Source organism: Sinocyclocheilus grahami, unplaced genomic scaffold, assembly GCF_001515645.1.
Source record: "Sinocyclocheilus grahami isolate Dianchi unplaced genomic scaffold, SAMN03320097.WGS_v1.1 scaffold314.1, whole genome shotgun sequence".
NCBI lineage: Eukaryota > Metazoa > Chordata > Actinopteri > Cypriniformes > Cyprinidae > Sinocyclocheilus > Sinocyclocheilus grahami.
The window spans coordinates 887,923-911,075 of NW_015505493.1; the positions used below are offsets into that span (position 1 = coordinate 887,923).

Genomic DNA, 23,153 nt, shown 5'->3' on the forward strand with positions numbered 1-23,153 from the left:
TTTTTTTGTTTGTTTTTTTCCTGGAAGTAACAATGCTGATGAACTTGCTTTTCATTTCTTTTTTTTTTTTGCATTGCAAATGTATTTTTTTAACAAGGACACATTTCTTAACATTTTGCTAAATTTTAAATTTCATCAGTTTGACCGTACTGTAAAATCTGTAAATTTTCTTTCTTTTTCATTTTGTTATTTGCATTCACAGTGCTGTTTTGTCTTTGCAATCAATCAGTAAAGATATATTAGTTACAAAAGGCTAACAGGATGAACATATAACAGGAAACTATACATTTATTCAAATTCAAATGAGTTAAATAATTTAAAATGCACCCTATGTTCACATAATTGTGATTAAAGAAAGCTGTGTAATGTTTTAATAAAGTATCATATATTAAAGGCTGCAGTAAAACTTTACATCGTCAGGTCAAGAGATTTGAGATTTGAGAAATTGAGATTTTGCTTCGTTTTTTTCTTGTGGCATAACATTCACACAAAAATGCAAGAAGTTTATGGTATATGAGAGCACTGTTGATACAATCCTTTTCATACAATATCTAAGAAAAAATGCAAAAAGGTTGCTAGTTTATTTCATTTAGGCCATTTACCATTAAAACATTTACCAAACCACCCTTAGTTATGGCTTCCAACAGCGCTGGTCTCCTCTTCTTCATCGGGTTTTTCTTATCTCACAAAGTACTTTACTTCTACAATCCAAGTTCAATTACACCATCAGAGACACCTAAACCCAACACTACAGTATTGTGAGTGATGTGAAACACGACTCCAGGCCTCTGTCCCATTAGAGCCCGTTACTTATGGAACAAAACCATAACAAACTCACTGCATCATCATAAGCATCCTCATAAAACATTCACACCAGATGAAGCCACGAGAAACCCATTGTCCATTGGCCAGCCAGCAGTCAGCCGAGAACAGGAGACCAGTTACCATTGGCTGCTTCCTGTCAGTAGCATCTCGACTGGAAGCACGAGTTCCTGTATTGATCCGGAGTCGTCCTCACCCCTGGCAGAGGAAGGGGGATTATTTTGTTGTATCGGTAATACGATATGATGAAAAGACTTACCACAAACTCAGACCAGCGCCTTTAGTACTAAATACCAGCAGACAGCGGTTTTCTTGAGCACATTGTTATAAAATGCTTTAATAAATAGTTTGATTTATTTCTAAGAACAAACATAAATTCCACTAAATGAACCAAATAACTTCTTTTCAGAGCAATTATTCTGTACAAAATAAAAATAAAAATACAGCTTAAAAAACAAAGCAAAACAAAAAAAACTCTCCTCCAGCTCCACCCCGTTTCCCTTCCATAACGGACATTGAGCTTAACTTGCTTATTTATAATTGTTTACTTGAATTTGATTGTGAACCAGTTGTTCAGGAACAGTTTTAAACGTTTTTCATCTTCCCATAAGCAAAAAACAAAATCTTTAACATCATGATGAAAGAAATCAAATCATAGCCAGCCGTTTCTGAGGTAATCCATTTCTTTGAGCTGGTACCTCGAGTACAAATGCTTTACAACATAATTGTTCCCTTCATGAAGTTTCGATCCAACCAAACAAAAAAAAAGGAGAAAACATCATTTTGACATGACATAGCATCTTTACAAAAAACAAGCAGCATGGTTTTATGATCAGCAAGAAAGGACAGATGTGGAAAGGGAATAGGGGTTTTTAAGGAGAAGAACACACACGCCACAATACAGCACACGATCGTATAGGTGTCTAGTGAAAACAAAACCAACAATCTCTGATTATATTTTTGTTCTGACTGTGGGACGCTGTATACATCTTACAAAATCTGCCATATCAACTGGCATAAATAAAAGGAATGGTGTTAAAAAAAACAAAGAAAAAAACAATAATCATAATATTTAAATCATAATTATAATAATAAAAAAAAAAAAGTGACTTAAGTTACTAAATTCAAATATACACAGCGACTCCTTTATTATATACACATATTTACAGATCTCTTGTCTTTGTTGAATACCTTGATGGTAATATGGGAGCTGCTCTTAAGACCAGCCTCTCCTCTTTGTCGTGATCTATCGGGTCAGGAGACCCTGAAACCGAGGGGCTTGTCCGAAGGCACTTGCGACCGACTCAAAATACTGCAATACGTTTTATAAAGAGTGTTCAGCCAAGATGACAGAAAGGACAGAAAAAACAAGGCCACTTTATAGGCACTGTAGCCCTCCTCATGGACGACGAGCTCGTAAGGCAGACGTGGAAGGAGAACAGATGAACGGTTGAAGGGGGATCCCCCGAAGCCAGCGTCCCCCACCCCCCGCACGTGGTCTGCACCGAAATTGGGCCACTCGAAACAAAACCAAAAGCACAACCATTTGTAAACAACAACGTAAAAGTCTTTATACGGTTTCTCTCACGAGTTCCATAGTCCTGCTCCTAATCCAGCAGTTTTTTTTTCTCAGAAAACAAAGCAAGGCTTCTCACTGCCTCCTTATAAAGAAATAGAATTTGCTTCCTCTGTACATAAAAAAAAGGAACGAAAGAAATTTGCCACTTTATCAGCCTCAAAAGAAGTCAAAAATAAAAATAACACATGGGAAAAACTCAGTCTTTGTTTCTGAGATGGCCTTGGTCTCCTTGTCCTGCTCGTCGGAGCTCATACGCAGTGTTCTTTGTGCTCTTGGCCGGTGGTGGCGTTATTTACATTTTTACAGTTGTTGTCCTTTGGGCTGAAGCCTGTCCAGTAGGGTGCTTTGAGGGAAGGGCTGCTGCAGCCGCTGCTGCCGCTGCTCCGCATGGTGCAGATCAACCCGTTCTTGGTCCGCTCTGCAGGTTTAGAGTACTTTTGGATGGGATGCTTGCCCCCCTCTTCCACCAGCTCCAGCTCTTCCTCCTCCATCTCCTCCTCGTCCTCCCCGCTTGTGCAGGTCCGATCCGGGGAGCCCATGAGCTTGGTGCGCTCGTACTGTGCGTCCCGGTTGTCCTTGTGCTGCGGCCGCGTCACAGGCCTCAGTGGTTCCCACTGGTTGTTGACGCTCTCTTCCACGGGCACGCGCTCTCGCCTCTCGCGCTCTTTTCGCCGCTTACGGGTCCACCACACGCAGACGATGACGCAGAAGACCAAGAGTACGCACAGGATGACGCACAACACGGGCACCAGATAGTCTGTATGGAAAGAGAATCAAGTCAGACGTTGCAAATCTGGGATTCATGCCAAAAATATTGAACAAAAAGGAGGGATGTATGACATAAAAACTATATTGGTTATTGGCCGATGTAAGTCAATTTATCAGTAAAGGTCATTAGTGGATATTTAGATTTCTGTCATTTAATTGTGGACACTCATCATAGTGTGTATATATATTAATAACATAAAATAGTGCGTATATATGATAAATATTAGTGCTGTCAAATGATTAATCGCATCCAAAATAAAATATTTTGTTTACATAATGTGTGCACTGTGTATATTTATTATGTATATATAAATACACACGCATGTATACATTTCAGAAAAATATGTTATGTTTATATATTAAATATATTTATATATAATATAAATTATATGAAAATAAATATATACATGTAAATATTTTCTAAATATATATTGTATGTGTGTATTTATATATACATAATAAATATACACCGTACACACACATATTAAAGCAAAATAATTGAAGCAAAATAATAGAATAGAATAGAATATAATAAACATACTATTTTGTATTCACAATAATAAATATAATAAACACTAAAATAATTATATAAATTTCATTATAAATTATTTTGAAGATCAGAGGCCACTTAAACATTCATTAACTAATGCTAAGACTTATTTTAGATTTTTTTTATTAGACAAAATAGTATATTTTCAAAATTGGCAATAGCATTACACAATCAAAATGAGGGCGAAAAAGAGCAAAACACTTGGCTTTAATTCCTATAGGTTTCAAATATTATTCTTTTTTTTTTAACACATTTATAATTGCCTTAACCAAAAAAATCATTAAGTTTGTCCCATCATTCTCGTTAATGTATCGCTGTGGCGTGACCGATGACTGTGGAGGAGTTCTATGACTGTCACACAGGTTTATGGCCTCCGGCCCACAACGGCTGGATCCTCTCAGTACCCTTCCTCCTGTGACTCACAAAGACATTTAAGCTGCACTAATTGGTGGAGATGGGGAATTGACACTCGGTCGGGGGATGAAGGCTGGCTTTAGCCTTGAGGCCAGTTGGCCCCTGCTCTACTCACCCACTGGCTGGGACATGACCGGCATCTCCACTTTGACCTCGATGACGGCAAGCATGACGGTGCTGTTGTGCCGCTTGGACAGCGTGCTGACTATGGTACTAGCTGCCTCCTGGATCTGACTGTGGTTAGGCTGCTCGTCCTGCTGGAATGACTGCAGGAGAAATAGCGGGGATTAAAAATATATTCGATTGCATTCCAAAAATTCCAAGTAAAAACCACTTACATAGGAACAATCTATAATTATTTACTGTAAGTGTGAGGTTTTGAGGCGTTGCTGTGATGACACTTGACTATGCTGTATTTGTTGATCTTCTACATCCAAGTTTATTTCTCGTAAACCAAAATATATGGTTGTGGTGGAACCAGTGGGCAATAGATAGTTAAACCACGCCACAACTCAAATGTTTCAAATTTGTTTACATCATACAATTTTGATATGATTTTGATAGGAGAACAAAAAGAGACTTGTAATCAATCTATGACAATACGCTCAATAAAATAACTAAAACGAGAGCAGTCTTTATCCAAATAGCAGTAGACTCAATCGTTTCAACTCTATTTGGTTTTCAACATGCAAAAACCTGCAGCTGTTCAAAGTTCCTGCCTACAGGTTCCATTTTGATGAGTCAGGCCAGTTAAACACGGGCCTTCAGTTAATGACTTGTTACAACACTGCAGGGATTTAGTGTAATCTGATCGAGGATAAAGGATGCATTTGTAGGTAACCACTATTTGTAAGTTACTTCCATAAGGCAAAATGTTTCATTGCACGCAGGAAACACGGCTTCAAATTACACAAAACTTGCCTGGCAGCACAAAGATATTAATTTTCATATCCTTACCCAAGTATGTATTTTTTTGTTATTTCAAGGATTGTTTCAAGATTATTTGGTTGTGCAACATTTCATTTTCTGAAGACAAAAGTGTATATCTTAAGGCTGTGAGAGATGCACTGAAGCCCGGTTCCAGCGCTCTCTGTGTGGGTGGAGGGAATGCTGCAATGCAGTACGGCCCGCTGCTGGTCAGTCAACTGAATCTCATTATAACATAATGGGCTGGTTTGAAGAGGAGGCTGGTTGGCATTGCTCTGGGCGTCTGGGCATTTTGAGAAACTGCGCTCGACTCGGTGAGGAAATCAAATTTGCATCCATTAACAGATCTATGCAATGAGTATCTAGGACCCCCATGGTTTTGACTTTCTATTCCACTGATAATAGATCTTAGGGGCCTACACAACACTGCTGTGTGAAGGGTACAGGCGTGCAAAGGACTCATGAATTTAAAATGTGCAAGCGCATAAAGCTCTCCTTAGGGTCTTCAAAATGTACTTACGATGGCCACCTCTACTGCATCTTGGTTTTTGTAGGAGAGGTCACAAAGAACCAACAGCGCGTGATCTTTCGCCAGGCTACGCGTGGCAGGCATATACCTCAGCTCTGAGCAGACGTTCTCCACAGTCGTTCCCTAGAAGGCATAGTGTGTACTTAGAGGAATATTTCAGAAAAAACACTATTGGGAATCATAATGCAATTACGTTAGGAGAATGATTAAAAAGGTATGGTACCATATAACATTACCATGTGTTTTTTGACATGGTGGCCTGGTAATATCATATTTTCTGGAATTTTTAGACATATTTGGACAAGTACAATACCAAAGTACTATGGTATTATGATATTTTTCAGAAATATACCAACGTTTCTTGAGATAAGGCTATGGTAATATGAAAGTAAAGTTACTGCTATGTCCTTGTGATCACGTTACCCTGGTAATACCATGATTTTCTGGACACAATACCGTTGAAAATTAGAAGTCGGTAAGATTTTGTACGTTTCTTATGCTCACCAAGGAGGCATTTATTTGATCAAATCTACAGTAAAAACTGTAATAATGGGAAATATTAATGTAATTGATTAATTTGATAACAAAGCTGAATTTTCAGCATCATTACGCCAGTCTTCAGTGTCACTTGATCCTTCAGAAATCATTCCAATATGCTGATTTGGTGCTCAAGAAACGGAGAAAGGAGACAGGAGAACTGTTGAAACAGTTGCTAAATACTTTTGTGGAAAAACTGCTGTGTCTTTTCAGAATTCTTTGATAAACAAAGTTTAAAAAACATTTATTTGAAACAGAAATCTTTTGAATGTATTCACTGTCACTTTCGATCAATTTATTGCCTGTAGTCAGTAGTGTGTCTCGTGAATTGGACGCAGACAATGACAATAACAAATGTTTTTTAACGTATCTCATAGACTATGGCAATGCAATGGTATTACCATCATTGTGTTATGGTACCACCACAAGGTTTTTGTGTAATGGAACAAAACACCAACTTATAGGTGAATACTTACTGTGGGTAATTTGTCCCTGTTGAATATAAGGGTGATGCGAGCACAGCTCTTGTCCAGGTAGACTGAGTTGGGCTCACATTTTGTTTGGAGGGTTGGGGCGGCATCAGGGCTTGAACAAAACCCCCACTGGTGGCAAGGGGGAGAGAGGCACGTCAGGAAGTTGTGCTCCAGGCATTCACGACCTCCTGGACAGGATTGAAGCTCTCGCCCTAGCGTCCCTGGCAACAGACACGGCCGCCGGCCACAGACCACCTGAGAAAGTGTCATTCACATGTTAATTTATTTCAATAAATAAAAAGAGACAAAAGACTTGTTTTTGACATGTTTTCTTCAGACACTTACCTTGGTGCACTCCACTTTGCCATTGACACATTGACAAGTGTTGCATTCTTCCTCCCAGCGGCTGCCATGCGGGAACTGAAGTCCAGCATAGTGACACGTCTTCCCAACGCCAATGACTGCACCACAACATAAACACAAACACCATAAGACTGGGGCCAATTCTAATTTAGGAGCAGATCCCTTTCCTGTCTGGAATGATTTAAGTCACATGATGCCAGGTCAATGCTCCTACGAATGATGCCGTCTGCCTTTCAGGTCGTTCACTCCTTAGGAACCATACTCCCGGTTTAGTGGCTTTTAGCTCATCTATATGCTAGTGTGGCAAATCACCATATTATAATGATTTCTGAAGGATCATGAGACATTGAATAATGGCTGCTGAAAATTCAGCTTTGCCATCACAGAAATACATGACATTTGTCATCACCGATAGCCTCGTGGGCAGCGTGTCGACATGTAGCGACGTTGCGCTTCGGGCATCCCGTGTTCGAGTCCCGGCTCGCGGACCTTTCCCGATCCCATCCCCCCTCTCTCTCCCACTTCGCTTCCTGTCTTACTACTATCCTATCAATAAAACGCCAAAAATAAGTCTTTAAAAAATAATTAAATAAAAAATACATGACATTTGAAAACATTAAAATAGAAAACAGTTGTTTTATATTTGTAGAAATATTTCACAATATTACTATATTACTGTATTTTTTATCAAATAAATGCAGCACTGGTGAGCATAAGAGACTTCTTTCAAAACATTTAAAAAATCTTACCAACTCTGGACTTTTGAACAGTAGTATATGCATTTCAAATGTACAGTGTAAAAATATTGATGACTTATCCGGCACTAGAGTGATTTTTGTCCAATCAAGCGCTCTCTAGAGACAGAATGTCTCACCTGCTTCCGACTAACATGTAGAAATAATGTTCATGGCTGTGACGTAAATAAACCATTCAGGCTATTTTTGAGGCTCTCACTAAGTAAAGCACATGATTTTATAGGGTCTTTAAGTTCCATTTCTCAATATCAGCAAGCTAAGAGATAAAAAGAGATTGACTTGATTAAACAATAACTCTTACACTCTTGGCATTGAGGTCCGGTGCGACCGAGTGGGCAGACACATCGGAAGCCATTGATCTCATCCACACAGGTGGCACCGTATGCGCAGGGTGACGACTGGCACTCATCAATGTCTGGTGAAGCAAAGAGAACATGCATTCGCATCAATACGTCTACTGCCCAGGGCAGAAATGTCAAATGGCTAAAACTGTGATTTGAAATCAATACATAAAGTGTCAGGATTGATGGTGTTCCCATGGCTGCACCTCAGAAAATGAGGCCGGGGAAATGCATGGAATCCTTAAAGAGTAAGTCAAAGCCATCAATGGACACAAGAGACACAAGGAGAGGAATTTTTCCACTGGTTGAATAATTTATCTCCTCTGTTTGTTTGTGAGCCATGGCTAACCTTTGACCCCTGAGGAGGTCAAAGGCCACGGATGCTCGGTAATCCACCAACACCCTCTCTTTCTACACATCCCTATTCTTTCCTCCTCGAGATACTCACTGATACGACAGTCTGGTCCAGCGAATCCAGGGGCACATTCACAGCGGAACCAGTTCACCCCGTCCACGCAGATTCCTCCATTATAGCTGCAAGGAGACGCGAGGACAATGAGGTTATCAGGCCAAAGAGACACCTTCGCCCCAGTGATTGACATAATACTTCAAATATACATGCATACAAGTGGAAAGGCAGGAAAAAGGGGGAAGAGAAGAGTGAAAGAGAGATGGACGAAGAGGGATGCAGGATACCAGCACCTTTCAGATGCAAATCCCCACAGTGGCTCCTTGCTGGGATCCCCACCCCCTACTCCCGCCCCACCTCCCAAATCCCTTGCTCCCAGGTCAGCGATGAAGAAAGGCAGGAGGACAGAGCAGGCTGGGAGAAAAAGAGCCTGTCCGTCCCCTCCTCCCCTCACCGCTGGGGGTGCTCTTTTAGGGCCATCGGCTCCATTGTGGTCCCCATTAAAACCAGCCCGGGGTCTCCTGAGCTGTCGGATTTAGGGGTGATTTAAGGACATCTTCTACAGTCTTTACAACCAGCGTCCCCCCTTTGAACCCCTCCCCTCGGTGCATCCGCTCGCAGAGAATAGGGGTTAGCGGGGCAGGAACAAGGGGGTGGAATAGGGCAGAAAGCCACATTAGAAGGGTTATTCCTAGCCGTCTATGTTGTACAGGGAAGGGGAGGGCCGCCCCAAACAGAGAGCACAACAGATCTACCAGCGTCCCGGGGCAGAATAGAGTAAATAAGAAGGGGGACAACTGCAGAGCCACAGAGCCTGCAGAGTCTTCTTACCAGGGGTGAGGGTTGCAGTCGTTGATGTCTGCGAGGAATCAAAAGAGAGGAAGAGGGAGTCAATGCAATACATTTGTGCATCAATCAGATGTAATTTAACACTTTTGTGGATTTTGATGTTTGCTTTCAGTGGTATGCAGACATGCACTGGCAGCTAAATTATGAATGGCGGAATTCACTCACTCTGAGTGCAGGTGGGCCCCTCCCAGCCGTCTTTACAGATGCAGGTGAACGTGTCACCACCACCCACGCATGTTCCTCCATTCAGGCAGGGGCTGGACGCGCAAGTGCTGTTCTTTGCTGAAGTAGAAAGACGAAATGGAAAAGTTACAGCAAGTGAGCAAGCGATTCTTTAGACCAGTCTATGACAAATTAGGGTCTTTCAGGGGCCAAAAGCTAGGGGGTCTGAAGAAAATGTCAGAATATGTTATCAAATCAAAAAACTAATTATTTTGCATTCATTTTCTGTACAGACATTTAAAAACAAATTTAATTACATGAAATGAACCAGCTCAAAAATGAATAGCAATATTTGTTTTTAAGCAAAAAAGACAAAGATAGACGACCGACTGTGTACTTTTATATACATTGTGTTAAATAAAAAAAGCAACCATGATACAATATAAAACTGAAAATAAGTATATTACTAATTATATTAGATGTTTATTAGAAAAGTGTTTGGGAACTGATATTTATGCACAAACACACCTAATATATGTATTTTTTATATGCATATTATTCATTAAAGTAATGTGCCATTTAATTATTTGGAAAAATATTTTGGATTCATTTTCTGTATAGGCATTTAAAAAAAAGTTTATATTTTTCAATCTCTGAACAAAGTTAAGAAGCAATAATATAAATATATAAATATAAATGCATATAGATGATAAAACTTTTATCATTTTAAAATGATAAAACAACACCGAATGAATGAAGAGTTACACTTTATTTTAAGGTGTCCTTTTTACAGTATAATTATACATTTAAGTACTGAGTAATATTTATTAACTTCATGTACTTACTATATGGTTAGGGTTAGGATTAGGGTTTGGCTTAGGGTTACTTGAATGTAATTATGCATAATTAATTGTTATTATAATAGTAAGTACATGTAACATGTAACAAGGACACCTTAAAATAAAGTGTTACTGAATGAAAGACAATTTATATAAGTGAAAGTGAAATAACGTGTGGCCAAGTATGGTGTCCCATAATCGGAATTTTACCCATCCAAGTGCACACACACACAGTAGTGAACACACACACACACACGGAGCAGCGGGCAGCCAATGCAGTTGGGGGTTTGGTGCCTTGGTCAAGGGTCTCACCTCAGTTGTGGTATTGAGGGTGGAGAGAGCACTGGACATTCACTCCCCCCCACCAATATCTCTGTCGGACCTGAGACTCGAACCCGCAACCTTCAGGTTACAAGTCCGACTCTCTATCCATTAGGCCACTATTGCCCCCCAAACATATAATTTAAATCAACAATATAAAACTGACTATACAGTGTGTATAATGAGCACTGAGAATGCAAGATTGCAAAACTGACTGAGCGTGCTGAGAGGGACTGATGTAATTTGTAATGCTTCATGTAAGTGATAGGAGTCTCTGAATAGTTTGAGCTTATGTTTTTGGTTCAAAATGTCTAAGAAACCCGACTGTGATTAAAGTGAGTATGAAAACTGGACTTTCACAGAGGTCTACTCACCGGTGTTGCATGTACTTCCTCCCCATCCAGGAGGGCAGGCGCAGCGGAAAGTGTCTCCGTGGTCATAGCAGGTCCCTCCATTACTGCATGTGGTGGCATCACATTGACTTTCACCTAAAGACACAAACAACGATTGAAAATATTACCAGTCACTTGACATATGCAGTTAAACCACATAATAGGAAAAGAGGAAGTACTTTGACATAAAACAAGGAGAGGTAACTCACGTGAATGACAGGTCTTTCCTTTCCAGCCATTGGCACATTCACAGTAGAAGTCATTGACCAGGTCCACACAGTGGCCGCCATTCTTACAGGGGCTCCGACTGCACTCATTCACATCTGAGTGCAGAAACACAAGTGAAAAAGGTAAGATACTGAATGTAAAGAGGATCAAGATGATGAGGAAGATGAAGATGGATACTCACTGAGGTCGCAGAGGTCACCCTCCCAGCCGTCCGGACAGAAGCACTGGAAAGAGCTGATCCCGTCGATGCAGGTGCCTCCGTTTCGACACGGATTGCCCACGCAGTCGTTTACATCTGGATAGTCGTTATAAAACATTTCCATGACCATCAAGATTTTTGAACAAAATGTACATAGACAATGGGGTTCAAAAACCACACAAATCAAGATTGATCATGTGAACTTTGTACAAATGGTCAGATGTTATTGCTTCCATTGATGCCCAAGATGCTATTTGGATTTATTTCAATATAATATTTTCAGCTTAATTGGCTTTGTGGCCATTTATGACAAATACATTTTCAAATATACTAAGCAACTAAGGAATTTAAGTTTATTTATAAAATTATTAAATCAATAATTATGACTACTAATAAAAGAAGTGTCATTTATTTTAAAATTTGTCTTAATTTTCAATTTGCGAGAGGGGATGCTAGTTGTAAAGAATTTGAAAAGTTTGGCTTAAAATAGTTATACAGCACAACAATCTGCTAAAATTGCTTAAAATGTAATGTCAATTACCCATCTATTCTGTAAGGATAAACTAAAATAATCGAAAAGCAAACAAACAAGGATGAACAGGCGTCACATGAATATGATTAAAAAAGGAAAAATGGTAAAACAGTAAAGATGACTCACTCTCGTGACAGTAAGTTCCTGTAAAGCCCAGCTCACAGGTGCAGGTGAAGTTGCCGCCTGGCTGGCTGATACAGCGGCCATGAGGACCACACACATTAGAGTTGATGTGTCTCACACCCCCATCTGAGCTGTTACTCGCCACAGCAATCGTACAGCTGTCAATCACTGGAAATGAGAAAACAAGACAAGCGGGAATAAGATCAGATGGCTGCTAAGCTGGACTATTATGCACTACTGTACAAAAGTAGGTCATCTTTGGCTATTGCATCTCGGTCGGCAGCAGAACAGGAAGGGCAGTACCTTGGCAAGGGGTTGTCTTGCAGTGGTCCTTGCGGTTTTCACAGGTCTTGCCCTCGTAGTCTTCAGGACAGGCGCAGTAGAAGTCACCCAGCAGGCTGTAGCATGAAGCCTTGTTCTGACAGGGGTTCGGTTTACAGGGGTGAGACAGACTCTCCACCTTCAAATGAGACAGGGAGCTTGAGTTAGACCAGTCTTCTTAAACTATAGTGATAAACAGTCAGGTAAGCTGTAGAAGGCTCCCATAAGCCTACAGCTAAAGGAGACAGCACTATTATACTCACACAAGAGACCAATCAAAACAAACTGTGCTGCTAAATTTAGACATCCTTCCGCTCTTACCGAGCATATTCAACTAGGACGAGGAACACTTTTGCACATCTAGTTCTACTTCTACCTCGACTTGGCCTTGTTCTGGTAAATATTCTTAAGAAATTAATTTCTAAATTCACACAGAAACTCATAACTCTTACTATATTCTTTTAATATGTTAACATATTAAATATAATCTCTACATAATTTTATATACATTTAAAAAAAAAATCTTTAAATGGCCCTATGCCATGTAATTATTTCATATGAGCTTAATTATAAAATTATTAAATCAATAATTATTACTATGAATACTAAAACTATTAAAACACAAACATTTTGTTATGTTATGTTATGTTATACACAAAAGTGGCTTTAGAAGAGGCTTTTCTGACCGCAAGTCAATCACTGGTCTTCAGTTCACAGCAATCTATCATTTTGCAACCGAGTTTGCCAATCTGTCTGAGGTAGACTTAGGACACGTTCTGTTCACATGTGCTTTTTGTTGACTACGGTCTAGGACACAAGCAGACGGACGTCTTTACCCATTGCATCATGTCTCTTGCCATGGGTGCCACATTTTTAGGATGCGGTGTCAAATTCTCTATGGTTCAAGGGTATTATTATTAAGGTTTTTTTTTATAATACAATTTTCGAAATTAATGTGTTAAATTGACAGCCAAATACAATATTATTTTTTAGTGAACACTTTTAAAATAAAAAGTTATTTTAAATTAACACTTCACAATATTACTATTTTTTTATCAATAAATGCTGCCTTGGTTAGCATAAGATACTTCTTTCGAAAACATAAAAATCCTACCAACCCAAAACGTTTGAATAAAATAAGATAAAATAAAATAAGGAAAACTCACTACAAACACCTGTTCCAATCACGTTTACGGATTAATGTAGGTTTCTGCAGCTATGACCCCCTCAATATTCCAACTTTCCATTTTTCTCACAAATGCATTTCTAGGGAGATGAACCTTTGTTGGAATGCAAACAACCTCTCTAAAGTACACATCATACCAGCTGCCATGTAAGGTGTTAGTTCGTACTATATCCCTGTTCTCCCGAGCTCCAAGACTGCTAAATTTATTTTATTAGGGATATACATTGTATATACTGGAAGCCGAACGCCTGCACAAAGCACTTATTCACAGTCAGTGATGTAAGTGGAGCGTCTGCAAACCAGACTGTATCAAGATACATTAAACTGCTAGAGCAGACACATGTAAGAGATAATCAGCCATCTGTACCGGATCCGAAGAACAAACCCAGCTGGATGTGTTTCATACAGTGGTATGTTGGTAGTCAAAACTGGTAAACATATAATTTTAAAATATGTATCTGAAACTTACTATCAGAAATAAAGAGATCTTAGAAGATTTTATATAGCTGTTTGAGAATTTTACTGCATCTAGTAGTACATCACAGATTTATTGTAATGACTTACAGATCTGATCCCATATCAAAACATGTTAGATGTCAATACTGGACCAAAGCTTTATATGTAGCCTCATGTGCACCTGCACTGAAAACAGCTCTACCAGATCAAAAGCTTTCCTAGTATAGTCTCACTTCTCCAAGAGACTGCAGACGGCAATGATCTAATGTGAGCTCATGGCATGCCAGGCATGAATATAACGTGAAAATCAAGGCCTTCTCTTTCCCGGGCTGATTGTGGGCAGGCGGCCAGGAGGGCAAGAGAAGAGTTGCCTCATTCACTACAACTTATTTTTAGTCTGCACAGTAAGATGAGACTGGCTCAGGACCAGCTTCCAGCACCTCTATGGAAGCCCATCTTTAGCCTGCCACTAGACTTAAACTGGCTCCAGACCAGTAATAATGGCCACATGAAGAAAAAAATACTCCAGCCCTCCACCCAAACCCTACTCTAGTTACCCTGGCGCACCTGTGGCAGAATAGCAGGCTTGATCTGCCTTACACCAAGGCTTTAAACATGCATTCATGCAACGGCAAGGGTACCGACCAATTTAGCCATGCCAAATGAGATTGTGAGCAAAGCATGAATGGAGAAGTGACCATCTGCAGTACTAAATGTCATCTATTAATCAAGACTGAGCCCCACTGTTTCCATTAAATGTTTATAAACCAACAGATGCAGTCTGACTAAACCTGAATCATCGTCATTTCCTGTCTGCTTTACCTACTATTTGTAAAATAAAACAGGGAAAAAGGCAAAGGCAAAAATTAAATCAGAGCACAAACAAAACAAAACAAAAATAATACAATAAAAACAGCTGGGTATAAAACACAACAAAACAAAATTAAAAAACATCTGGGCATATAACACAACAAAGCAAAATTAAAAAACATCTGGGCATAAAACAAAACAAAAATTAAAACATCTGGGCACAAAACAAAAACATCTGGGCACTACAAAACAAAACAAAACCTGAAAAAAAACACATCTGGGCACCACAAAACAAAAACAAAACAAAACCTGAAAAAAAACGAACAAAAAACAACAACAAAAAAAACACATCTGGGCATAAAACAACAAAGCAAAACAAAAAACATTTAGGCATAAAATAAAACAGAAAAAAACATCTGGACACAAAACAAAACAAAAATTAAAACATCTGGACACAAAACAAAACAAAAATTAAAACATCTGGACACAAAACAAAAACATCTGGGTACCACAAAACAAAATAAAACCAAAAACAAAACCCGAAAACAAAACAAAACCATCTGGGCATAAAACAACAAAGCAAAACAAAAAACATTTAGGCATAAAATAAAACAGAAAAAAACATCTGGACACAAAACAAAACAAAAATTAAAACATCTGGACACAAAACAAAAACATCTGGGTACCACAAAACAAAATAAAACCAAAAACAAAACCCGAAAACAAAACAAAACCATCTGGGCATAAAACAACAAAGCAAAACAAAAAACATTTAGGCATAAAATAAAACAGAAAAAAACATCTGGACACAAAACAAAACAAAAATTAAAACATCTGGACACAAAACAAAAACATCTGGGTACCACAAAACAAAATAAAACCAAAAACAAAACCCGAAAACAAAACAAAACCATCTGGGCATAAAACAACAAAGCAAAACAAAAAACATTTAGGCATAAAATAAAACAGAAAAAAACATCTGGACACAAAACAAAACAAAAATTAAAACATCTGGACACAAAACAAAAACATCTGGGTACCACAAAACAAAATAAAACCAAAAACAAAACCCGAAAACAAAACAAAACCATCTGGGCATAAAACAACAAAGCAAAACAAAAAACATTTAGGCATAAAATAAAACAGAAAAAAACATCTGGACACAAAACAAAACAAAAATTAAAACATCTGGACACAAAACAAAAACATCTGGGTACCACAAAACAAAATAAAACCAAAAACAAAACCCGAAAACAAAACAAAACCATCTGGGCATAAAACAACAAAGCAAAACAAAAAACATCTGGGCATAAAACAAAACAAAAAAGAAAACATCTAGGCACCACAAAACAAAACCAAACACAAAACGAAACATGCTATCATGCTGAACAATACTGACAAAAAGTTTACTATAAAAACACTATAAACAGTAAAGATTCTCACCTCACAGAGCATCCCTGCATAGTTTGCCGGGCATTCACAAACAAAGCTGTCCAGAATGACATGGCAGCGGCCGCCGTTTTGACAAGGACCACTGGCACATTTGTTCCTTGAGACTTCACAGTGCAAGCCCACAAAACCTGGAGGACACTGACAGTGGTAACCTCCATGAACCAGCTCCTGCACAGACACAAATAAAATGACAATATAAATAACACAAATATTTGATATGCTATAGTAAACCAAGAATTGTAAAGGCTATACCTTGCATGTTGCTCCATTCTGGCACTGTCCATGGCAGCCATTGAGATCTGCAGTCATGGGCAAAGTAAATGAAGCAATTAATCAATGGCTAAGTGGAGGAAATCAGGACAGCAGTTAGGGGAAGCTGAAGATGTGCAATTAACTCGAATTAGATGAGCTTGGTGAGTGCGCTGAAGATGGAAATGTTAGTACAGTCAACATAAACGTGAGGTACAACCAATAACCCAGCATGCAACAGCAGTTGAATCCCAAGACAAAATATACAGTGTGCAGAGCCCCGCAGGATATCAAGTGTCCAAAGAGGAAACCCTGAGTGCCACTATAGTGTATGCTGTTAAAGATGGAGGAAAGGAGAGGAGAGGAGCATGAGGAGATACTGACTGATGTCACAGTTCTGTCCGGCCCATCCTTGAAAGCAGTCACAGTGATATCCACCAATCATGTTTTTGCAAGAGTGAGCATTTACACAAGGCTTCCCCATACATTCATTTGCATCTGTGAAAGTGAGGGAAAGAAAGAGTTGGGAGATTTTGTAGACAATTGGTAGATTGGGAGATTGAAGAGAAGGAGATGGGAAGTGTAGAGTAGCAGGAGAGGGGCAGAGAAATCAGAGATCTCGTTGTGTAACCCCACCACCATTAAGCCCATTGAACAGTCTGCTGGCTTGAAACTCTAACAGTTCCAAGGATGCCAGTCTGCTTAACTTTCTGGTCAATGACCATTACACAGCCAAAAAAAAAAAAAAAACACCTTTATCAGTATATTTGTCTTGTTCTATGAGAAAAAAAAATCTAAACATCCTTAAAACAAGATAATTTTACTAAAGATATTAAGACTTGTATTCAAAAGATGTATCTTAAATGACCCTACTGCATAATAATATAATACAATATAAATATAATATAATTTAAATTAATTTAATTTAAACCCTACCAAGTTTGAGATTTTTTATATTTTGGAAAGAATTCTGACCAAAGCTACATTTATTTGACCAAAAATGGAAAAAGTAATACTACCACAATTTAAAATATATATATTTTAATATATTTTAAAATGTAATTTAATGTGATGACAACGCTGCATTTTCAGCAGCCATTCTGTCTTCACTGTCACATGATCCTTCAGAAATCATTCTAATTTGCTCAAGAAACATTTCTTATTAGCCATGTTGAAAACATTTATTTTAGAAACTAAGATCAATTTTTTTCCACAGCTTCTTTGATGAATAGAAAGTTAAAAAGAAAAGCATTTATTTAAAATATTAATATTTTGTAAATTACTTTACTGATACTTTAGACCAATTTAATGATTCCCTGCTTATGAATCCCTGCTCTTAAATAAAAACTCTTACTGACCCCAAACCTTTAAAGTGTGTGTGTGTGTGTGTGTATATATATATATATATTTATATATATATATATATTTATTTATTTAGGTTTTGGAGAATATTCTCTGAAAACAATTATTATATTATTAATAAAATAAAATTTATATGAAAATAAAATAAATATAAATATTTTCTAAAATGTTCTTCTCAAACAGATCTTGTTTTAAGCAAGTTTTAAAAAAAATTACTGAAAAAACAAGACAAAAGTACGTAGAAAAAAAGATTTTTTGCATCGTAAACTAAGGGTCCACTCGTAATCACCCCTCCTTCTGCTCATCTCTCCTCTATTAGCCTACAGCAGGTGACCAGTCAGTTCAGGGGGCTATGACTCTTTTGACTTTGCCATGAAAAAAAACTCGTGCTTATTAGGTGTTTAAATATTCATCAGAGGCCCCTAGTGAGGTGCGCTCTGCTCCCCTGCACACCTGTCCTCCAAGAAACACGACTCCCCATCATGCTCAGGCCTGGCTCTTGTGAGTGAAACCCAAGCTGAAGGCTAAGGTTCGAAGCGTAAGATGAGCAGCCCAACTCCTGTTCCCACCCCACGCTTGTTTACAGGTCACAATCCACTTCCTTTCACATTCATCACTTCCCCTGACGAGGGCTGCACACTATTGTGAGCAAAAGGATGATGGAAACTCCTGTGGCGCCTGCAATGCCATCTGATCTAGTCTTAGATCCAGGTCTAAGGCTGGCCCTCCTTGTTACATACAGTGGGGAAAAAAAGTATTTAGTCAGCCACCAATTAGCTATTACAGGAGTTACATATTATGGGATGTTTTCAGTTACATGCATATAAACATTCAAACTGGCCAATTTTGCACCCAGCATTTGTGTGCAGGTTATTCACCGCCCACCACACACACACACACTGCAGATACACATACTAGAGAAAGAATCAGTTACATTGATTAAAAATGATACAAAGTAGGGCAAGCCATTATGATGTGTAATGGAAACGTGTCAACATATCTGCTTTGTTTATATTTTGCAGCATATTCCCAGAATTTAAATGAAAATCCATCATAAAGCAGAACGCATATCATGCACTCCGAAAACAATAAATGTGAACCGTTTAGATGATGAATTGCTTCCTGTGTCGGCAAGGTATGTCCCAATCTGGTGCAATAATAAACGATTCAAATGATGTACAGTCACACGAGTGCAAGTATATGGATGTTTCATAATGGCTTCACACATATCCAGTCATATTTTCACATATTATTGTTTTTAATAACTTGTTACTCTACGTAATGTGAAGCAGTGTTTGTCTTCTCCTTTGCATCATTCAAATAAATTATGCATATTATAATAATATAATAATATAATAAATATAATATAATATAATATAATATAATATAATGGTGGCTATGGAGAAAGGGCAGGAGAGCGTGTCAGTGTGTTCATCAGAAAGAGCAAAGGCTTTTCTTTATGCAAGACAGTAACACGATTAGAGTTCGATATAATCCAGGTCGCCAGATTAGCTGCTATTAGAGCACAAATCGTTACAGTTTTAATACTGGCACAAAGAACTGAGCAGCAGCCATTTGAAATTTTGAAGAAAACAGGAGGAAACAAAACCGAGAAATTCCTCCCTCCTTTCTTCTCGTTTTAGTCTTATACATATATTGTGGTGAATGGGGTGGAGCCGGGTGTGTAAAAGGGTCAGACAGGCAAGTGAAGAGGTGGGGGGAAAAACCTTTATGGGCGAAATGGTGGGGGGCGAATGTGCAAATTCCAGCAGGGGACCCTGCTGTTGCTATGACGATGGAAACACAGCCCCATATGTGTGGTGGATGAGACCGAAGAGGTAGGATGTGGAGGGAGCGATGAAGAGTGTGAGAAATACCAAAAATTAAAACACTGGGCATCCTGGAGGTGAGAAACACATTTGCAACCGATTAAATACGAGCTCTGTGGCGCTAAAGCGGGATGCTTTGTGGAACGGGAGGGGTGGAGAAGGAAGGGCGGCCCATGACACACTGCGTTCTCAATTTGTGAAGCCAAATGCTGGTTCAAAGTGAAGACAGATTATGCAAATCCCCCCTGTCTCAGTGATGGGTATCACCAGACTCTAATCCGGGACCCTTAAGAGCTCAAGCTATGCTCGCCATGCGATGGGACCCCGCTGTGCTGCCAAGATCCAAGACCAGCTTCCCCTGCCATATACCTGACACATCCCAGCATGACAAGCAGCCAAGCGGCAACTGGCAACAGCATCTGGACACATGTTGGGGAGGGGACGGGTGTCTGTGCTCTAGTCTAGGTCTGTAACTAGGTCTCCAGACGGAACAGATTGAGCCTGGAAAAAGACAGACGGGAAGGTGCACGGAAGGTTTACGCACCTTTAGCACAAGTGGGTCCCTCCCAGCCTGGTGGACACTGGCACTCAAACCCGCTCGGGACTTCGTGACACGTGCCACCGTTCGCACAGGGGTTGGAAACACATGCATGTTCAGCTGCAAAACACAACAATGCATCATAAATACAGACAGAAAAGACACTGAAAAAATGCCCTGACTTTATGATTTGTTGCTCCATCCATCCATCCATAGAATTTTCCATCTAATTATCAATTTATCAATTTATAAATCAATCCATTTATCCATCTATCCATTAATCCTTGCATTCAATTATCCATAAGTTCATCCATTTATCAATATCATGTCATCTAACATTTTTCCATCCATCCATTTATCAATCTATTTATCCATCCATCCATCCCAACATCAATTCATCCACCCATTTATTAGTCTATACATTCTTCCATTTATCAATCAATCAATCCATCCCAACACCACCCATTCAGCCCAACATCCACCCATAATTTTTTCTACTCATACACCCATTCATCTATCATTTTTTCTATTCATCCATCCATCAAATTTTCCATTTAATTATCTATTTAGCAATCTTTCCATTTATCAATTTATAAACCAATCAGTTTATCAATCTATCCCTTTATCCATCCATCTATTCATTTATCCATGCATTGATTTATCTATTTATTCCATCCATTTATCAGTCCATCGTTTATCCATCGTTTTTCTATTCATCCACTCATCCATCCATAATTTTTTCTATTTATCCATCCATATATCCATTGCATTTCTATTAATCCATCCATAATTTTTTATTCATCCATCCACATATCCATAGTTTTTTCTATTAATTTATCCATACATCCATAGTTTTTCTATTCATCCATCCATCTGTACAACATCACATAATTACTTGCTCCATGCTCTTTTTTCTTTTTACTGAATCCTCCATCCATCTCTTACCTATTTCACAGTTCTTGCCCGAGTACCCTTCGGGACAGGCACAGTTATATTCATCCGGTTCAGAGTTCATGCAGGTCCCGCCGTTGACGCAGGGATGGTGCGTGCCGCAGTAGTTCAGATCTGTAAAGACACATAAAAAAATGAACTGGGGTACTTAAGGCCATGGGGAAAGAAATACTAACACTATATTCTGATTTTTTTTTAGCTTGCAAACATTTGCTCTTTAAATGAAAACAGTTGGCAGAAACTATTGCTGGGCACCCAGCAGGCCTTGTAAGGCGAGGCCGTGCACATAAAAGCTGGTAAATAAATAAAGAGAACTGTAGGCACCTCTCAGCTGCTTCTCATTCCTAACCACCTTCCAGGACGCACGCTGACCAACAGATCAGATATCCGAGCGCCACTCCAATCACAACCACAATATCCAGAGTGTGTGTTTGTACGTGCATTGTCACATTGCAGCCAACAAACCAGCTCAGTGTAAGATGCTGTAATTCTATTTAACACCACGATATGAATTTGCTGCCCTGGCACCTCCGTGGCTGGATGTTCACAGGCTTAACGTATTCATTCTGATCTAATGCTGACCATTTTATGGGTCAATTCCAGGTTGACCTCGATTTTTCGAAAACGAACTAGGTCAAACCTTCAGTATCAGTGTGTTTAGAACCCTTACCTTTATCGCAGAGGAGGCCGCCCCAGTTCTTCTCGCAAGTGCACTGCCAGGGCATGGCACAGGTCCCGTGCAAGCAGCCAGGGTACGGCAGACACTCGTCACAGAACTGGCCCTGCCAGCCATAGTTGCACCTGAAAACCACATAAGGGTGTTAACACTTAAAGGACCGAACCACCATGACATCTTAATGACAAACAGGAACAAACATACAGCTTCACATCGCTGTGCTGACACCTAATCTTACAAGGCAACATTCCGGGCGACAAAGGTTAAGAACACTTTCACGACCGCGCAGACACGCACTCCCCCCTTTGGGCGGTTTGGTCGCAGCCTGGGGGTGCAGAGGGGTTAACTAATCATTGGTTTATAGCAGCACTCAGTTATTCCAAGTAGAGGTCTTCAAGGGTCCACTTGGATCCGAGCGGGTTCGGGTCCAAAACTTCGACGAGTACCTCGGACACGGGTCGGGTTCGGTATTAGCGCCCTCGGGTCTCGGGTAATTTAAAATAAACATGCTTTTCCCAAATGGACACAATTAGACCCGAATTCTTTTAAACTATCCCGAATGTGTAGGTTACTTTCACTTTCATGTTAAGAGAGGAACGCACATAGAAAAGGAGCATAAGTTCGTAATCCTCGCACACAGACATCATCTTATATATATATATATATATGAGATCCATCAGGAAAATCCACTCGCTTCATTATGCTGCGTGTTCATGCAGGGCTTTTCTTTTTTGTGTGCAGAAGCCTTTCGCCGGAGATCAGGTTGCAGACCACAGCGAATCCATGATTAGGCTATCGATTTATTTTTTTATCAAACTATCACGTTTATTTTTCAAATCCACTGGTCACAATTGAAAGCGGAGCTCAGAAATACCTTGTATCCATCAGGCAGGCACTAATATAAAGTAACCTAATAATAAATTGAATAAATGTTAAATAAATCAAAGTAATTGAGAAGTGGCCAAATCGGTCAACAGGACACCGGGATTTTTCCTGACTGACTGCGGGGCTGCAGGCTGTACACACGTCAATGCCGTTTACGTTCGGGTCCAGTCGGGTTAGAAAATAAATGCCGTCGGGTCGTGTCGGACTCGGGTCTAATTTCATCGGGTCTGTCTCGGGTCGGGTTTTTCTTTAAAAAAAAATTGATTTATGCATGTCAGGTTCGGGTAAAAAGTGATTCGGGTCGGGTACAGATTTTAGGACCCGAG

General features: G+C 39.3%; 1 protein-coding gene across 1 annotated transcript in view; it reads right to left on the reverse strand.

Annotated features, from left to right (window-relative positions):
* Nucleotides 1–1,139: 1,139 nt before the first annotated feature.
* The window catches only part of LOC107601898 (protein jagged-2-like), a 61,471-nt gene continuing 39,457 nt past the window's right edge, over nucleotides 1,140–23,153 (reverse strand). The window contains exons 6-25 of the mRNA XM_016294249.1: nucleotides 21,937–22,067; nucleotides 21,261–21,380; nucleotides 20,322–20,435; nucleotides 16,971–17,192; nucleotides 16,590–16,636; nucleotides 16,329–16,505; nucleotides 12,416–12,572; nucleotides 12,116–12,280; nucleotides 11,440–11,553; nucleotides 11,240–11,353; nucleotides 11,013–11,126; nucleotides 9,482–9,598; nucleotides 9,299–9,326; nucleotides 8,507–8,592; nucleotides 8,019–8,132; nucleotides 6,945–7,060; nucleotides 6,603–6,854; nucleotides 5,581–5,712; nucleotides 4,249–4,399; nucleotides 1,140–3,158 (exon numbers count right to left, since the gene is read on the reverse strand). Coding sequence (XP_016149735.1) covers nucleotides 2,650–3,158; nucleotides 4,249–4,399; nucleotides 5,581–5,712; nucleotides 6,603–6,854; nucleotides 6,945–7,060; nucleotides 8,019–8,132; nucleotides 8,507–8,592; nucleotides 9,299–9,326; nucleotides 9,482–9,598; nucleotides 11,013–11,126; nucleotides 11,240–11,353; nucleotides 11,440–11,553; nucleotides 12,116–12,280; nucleotides 12,416–12,572; nucleotides 16,329–16,505; nucleotides 16,590–16,636; nucleotides 16,971–17,192; nucleotides 20,322–20,435; nucleotides 21,261–21,380; nucleotides 21,937–22,067 — 2,980 coding nt within the window. The 3' untranslated portion in view covers nucleotides 1,140–2,649. The remainder of the gene's footprint in view (nucleotides 3,159–4,248; nucleotides 4,400–5,580; nucleotides 5,713–6,602; nucleotides 6,855–6,944; nucleotides 7,061–8,018; nucleotides 8,133–8,506; nucleotides 8,593–9,298; nucleotides 9,327–9,481; nucleotides 9,599–11,012; nucleotides 11,127–11,239; nucleotides 11,354–11,439; nucleotides 11,554–12,115; nucleotides 12,281–12,415; nucleotides 12,573–16,328; nucleotides 16,506–16,589; nucleotides 16,637–16,970; nucleotides 17,193–20,321; nucleotides 20,436–21,260; nucleotides 21,381–21,936; nucleotides 22,068–23,153) is intronic.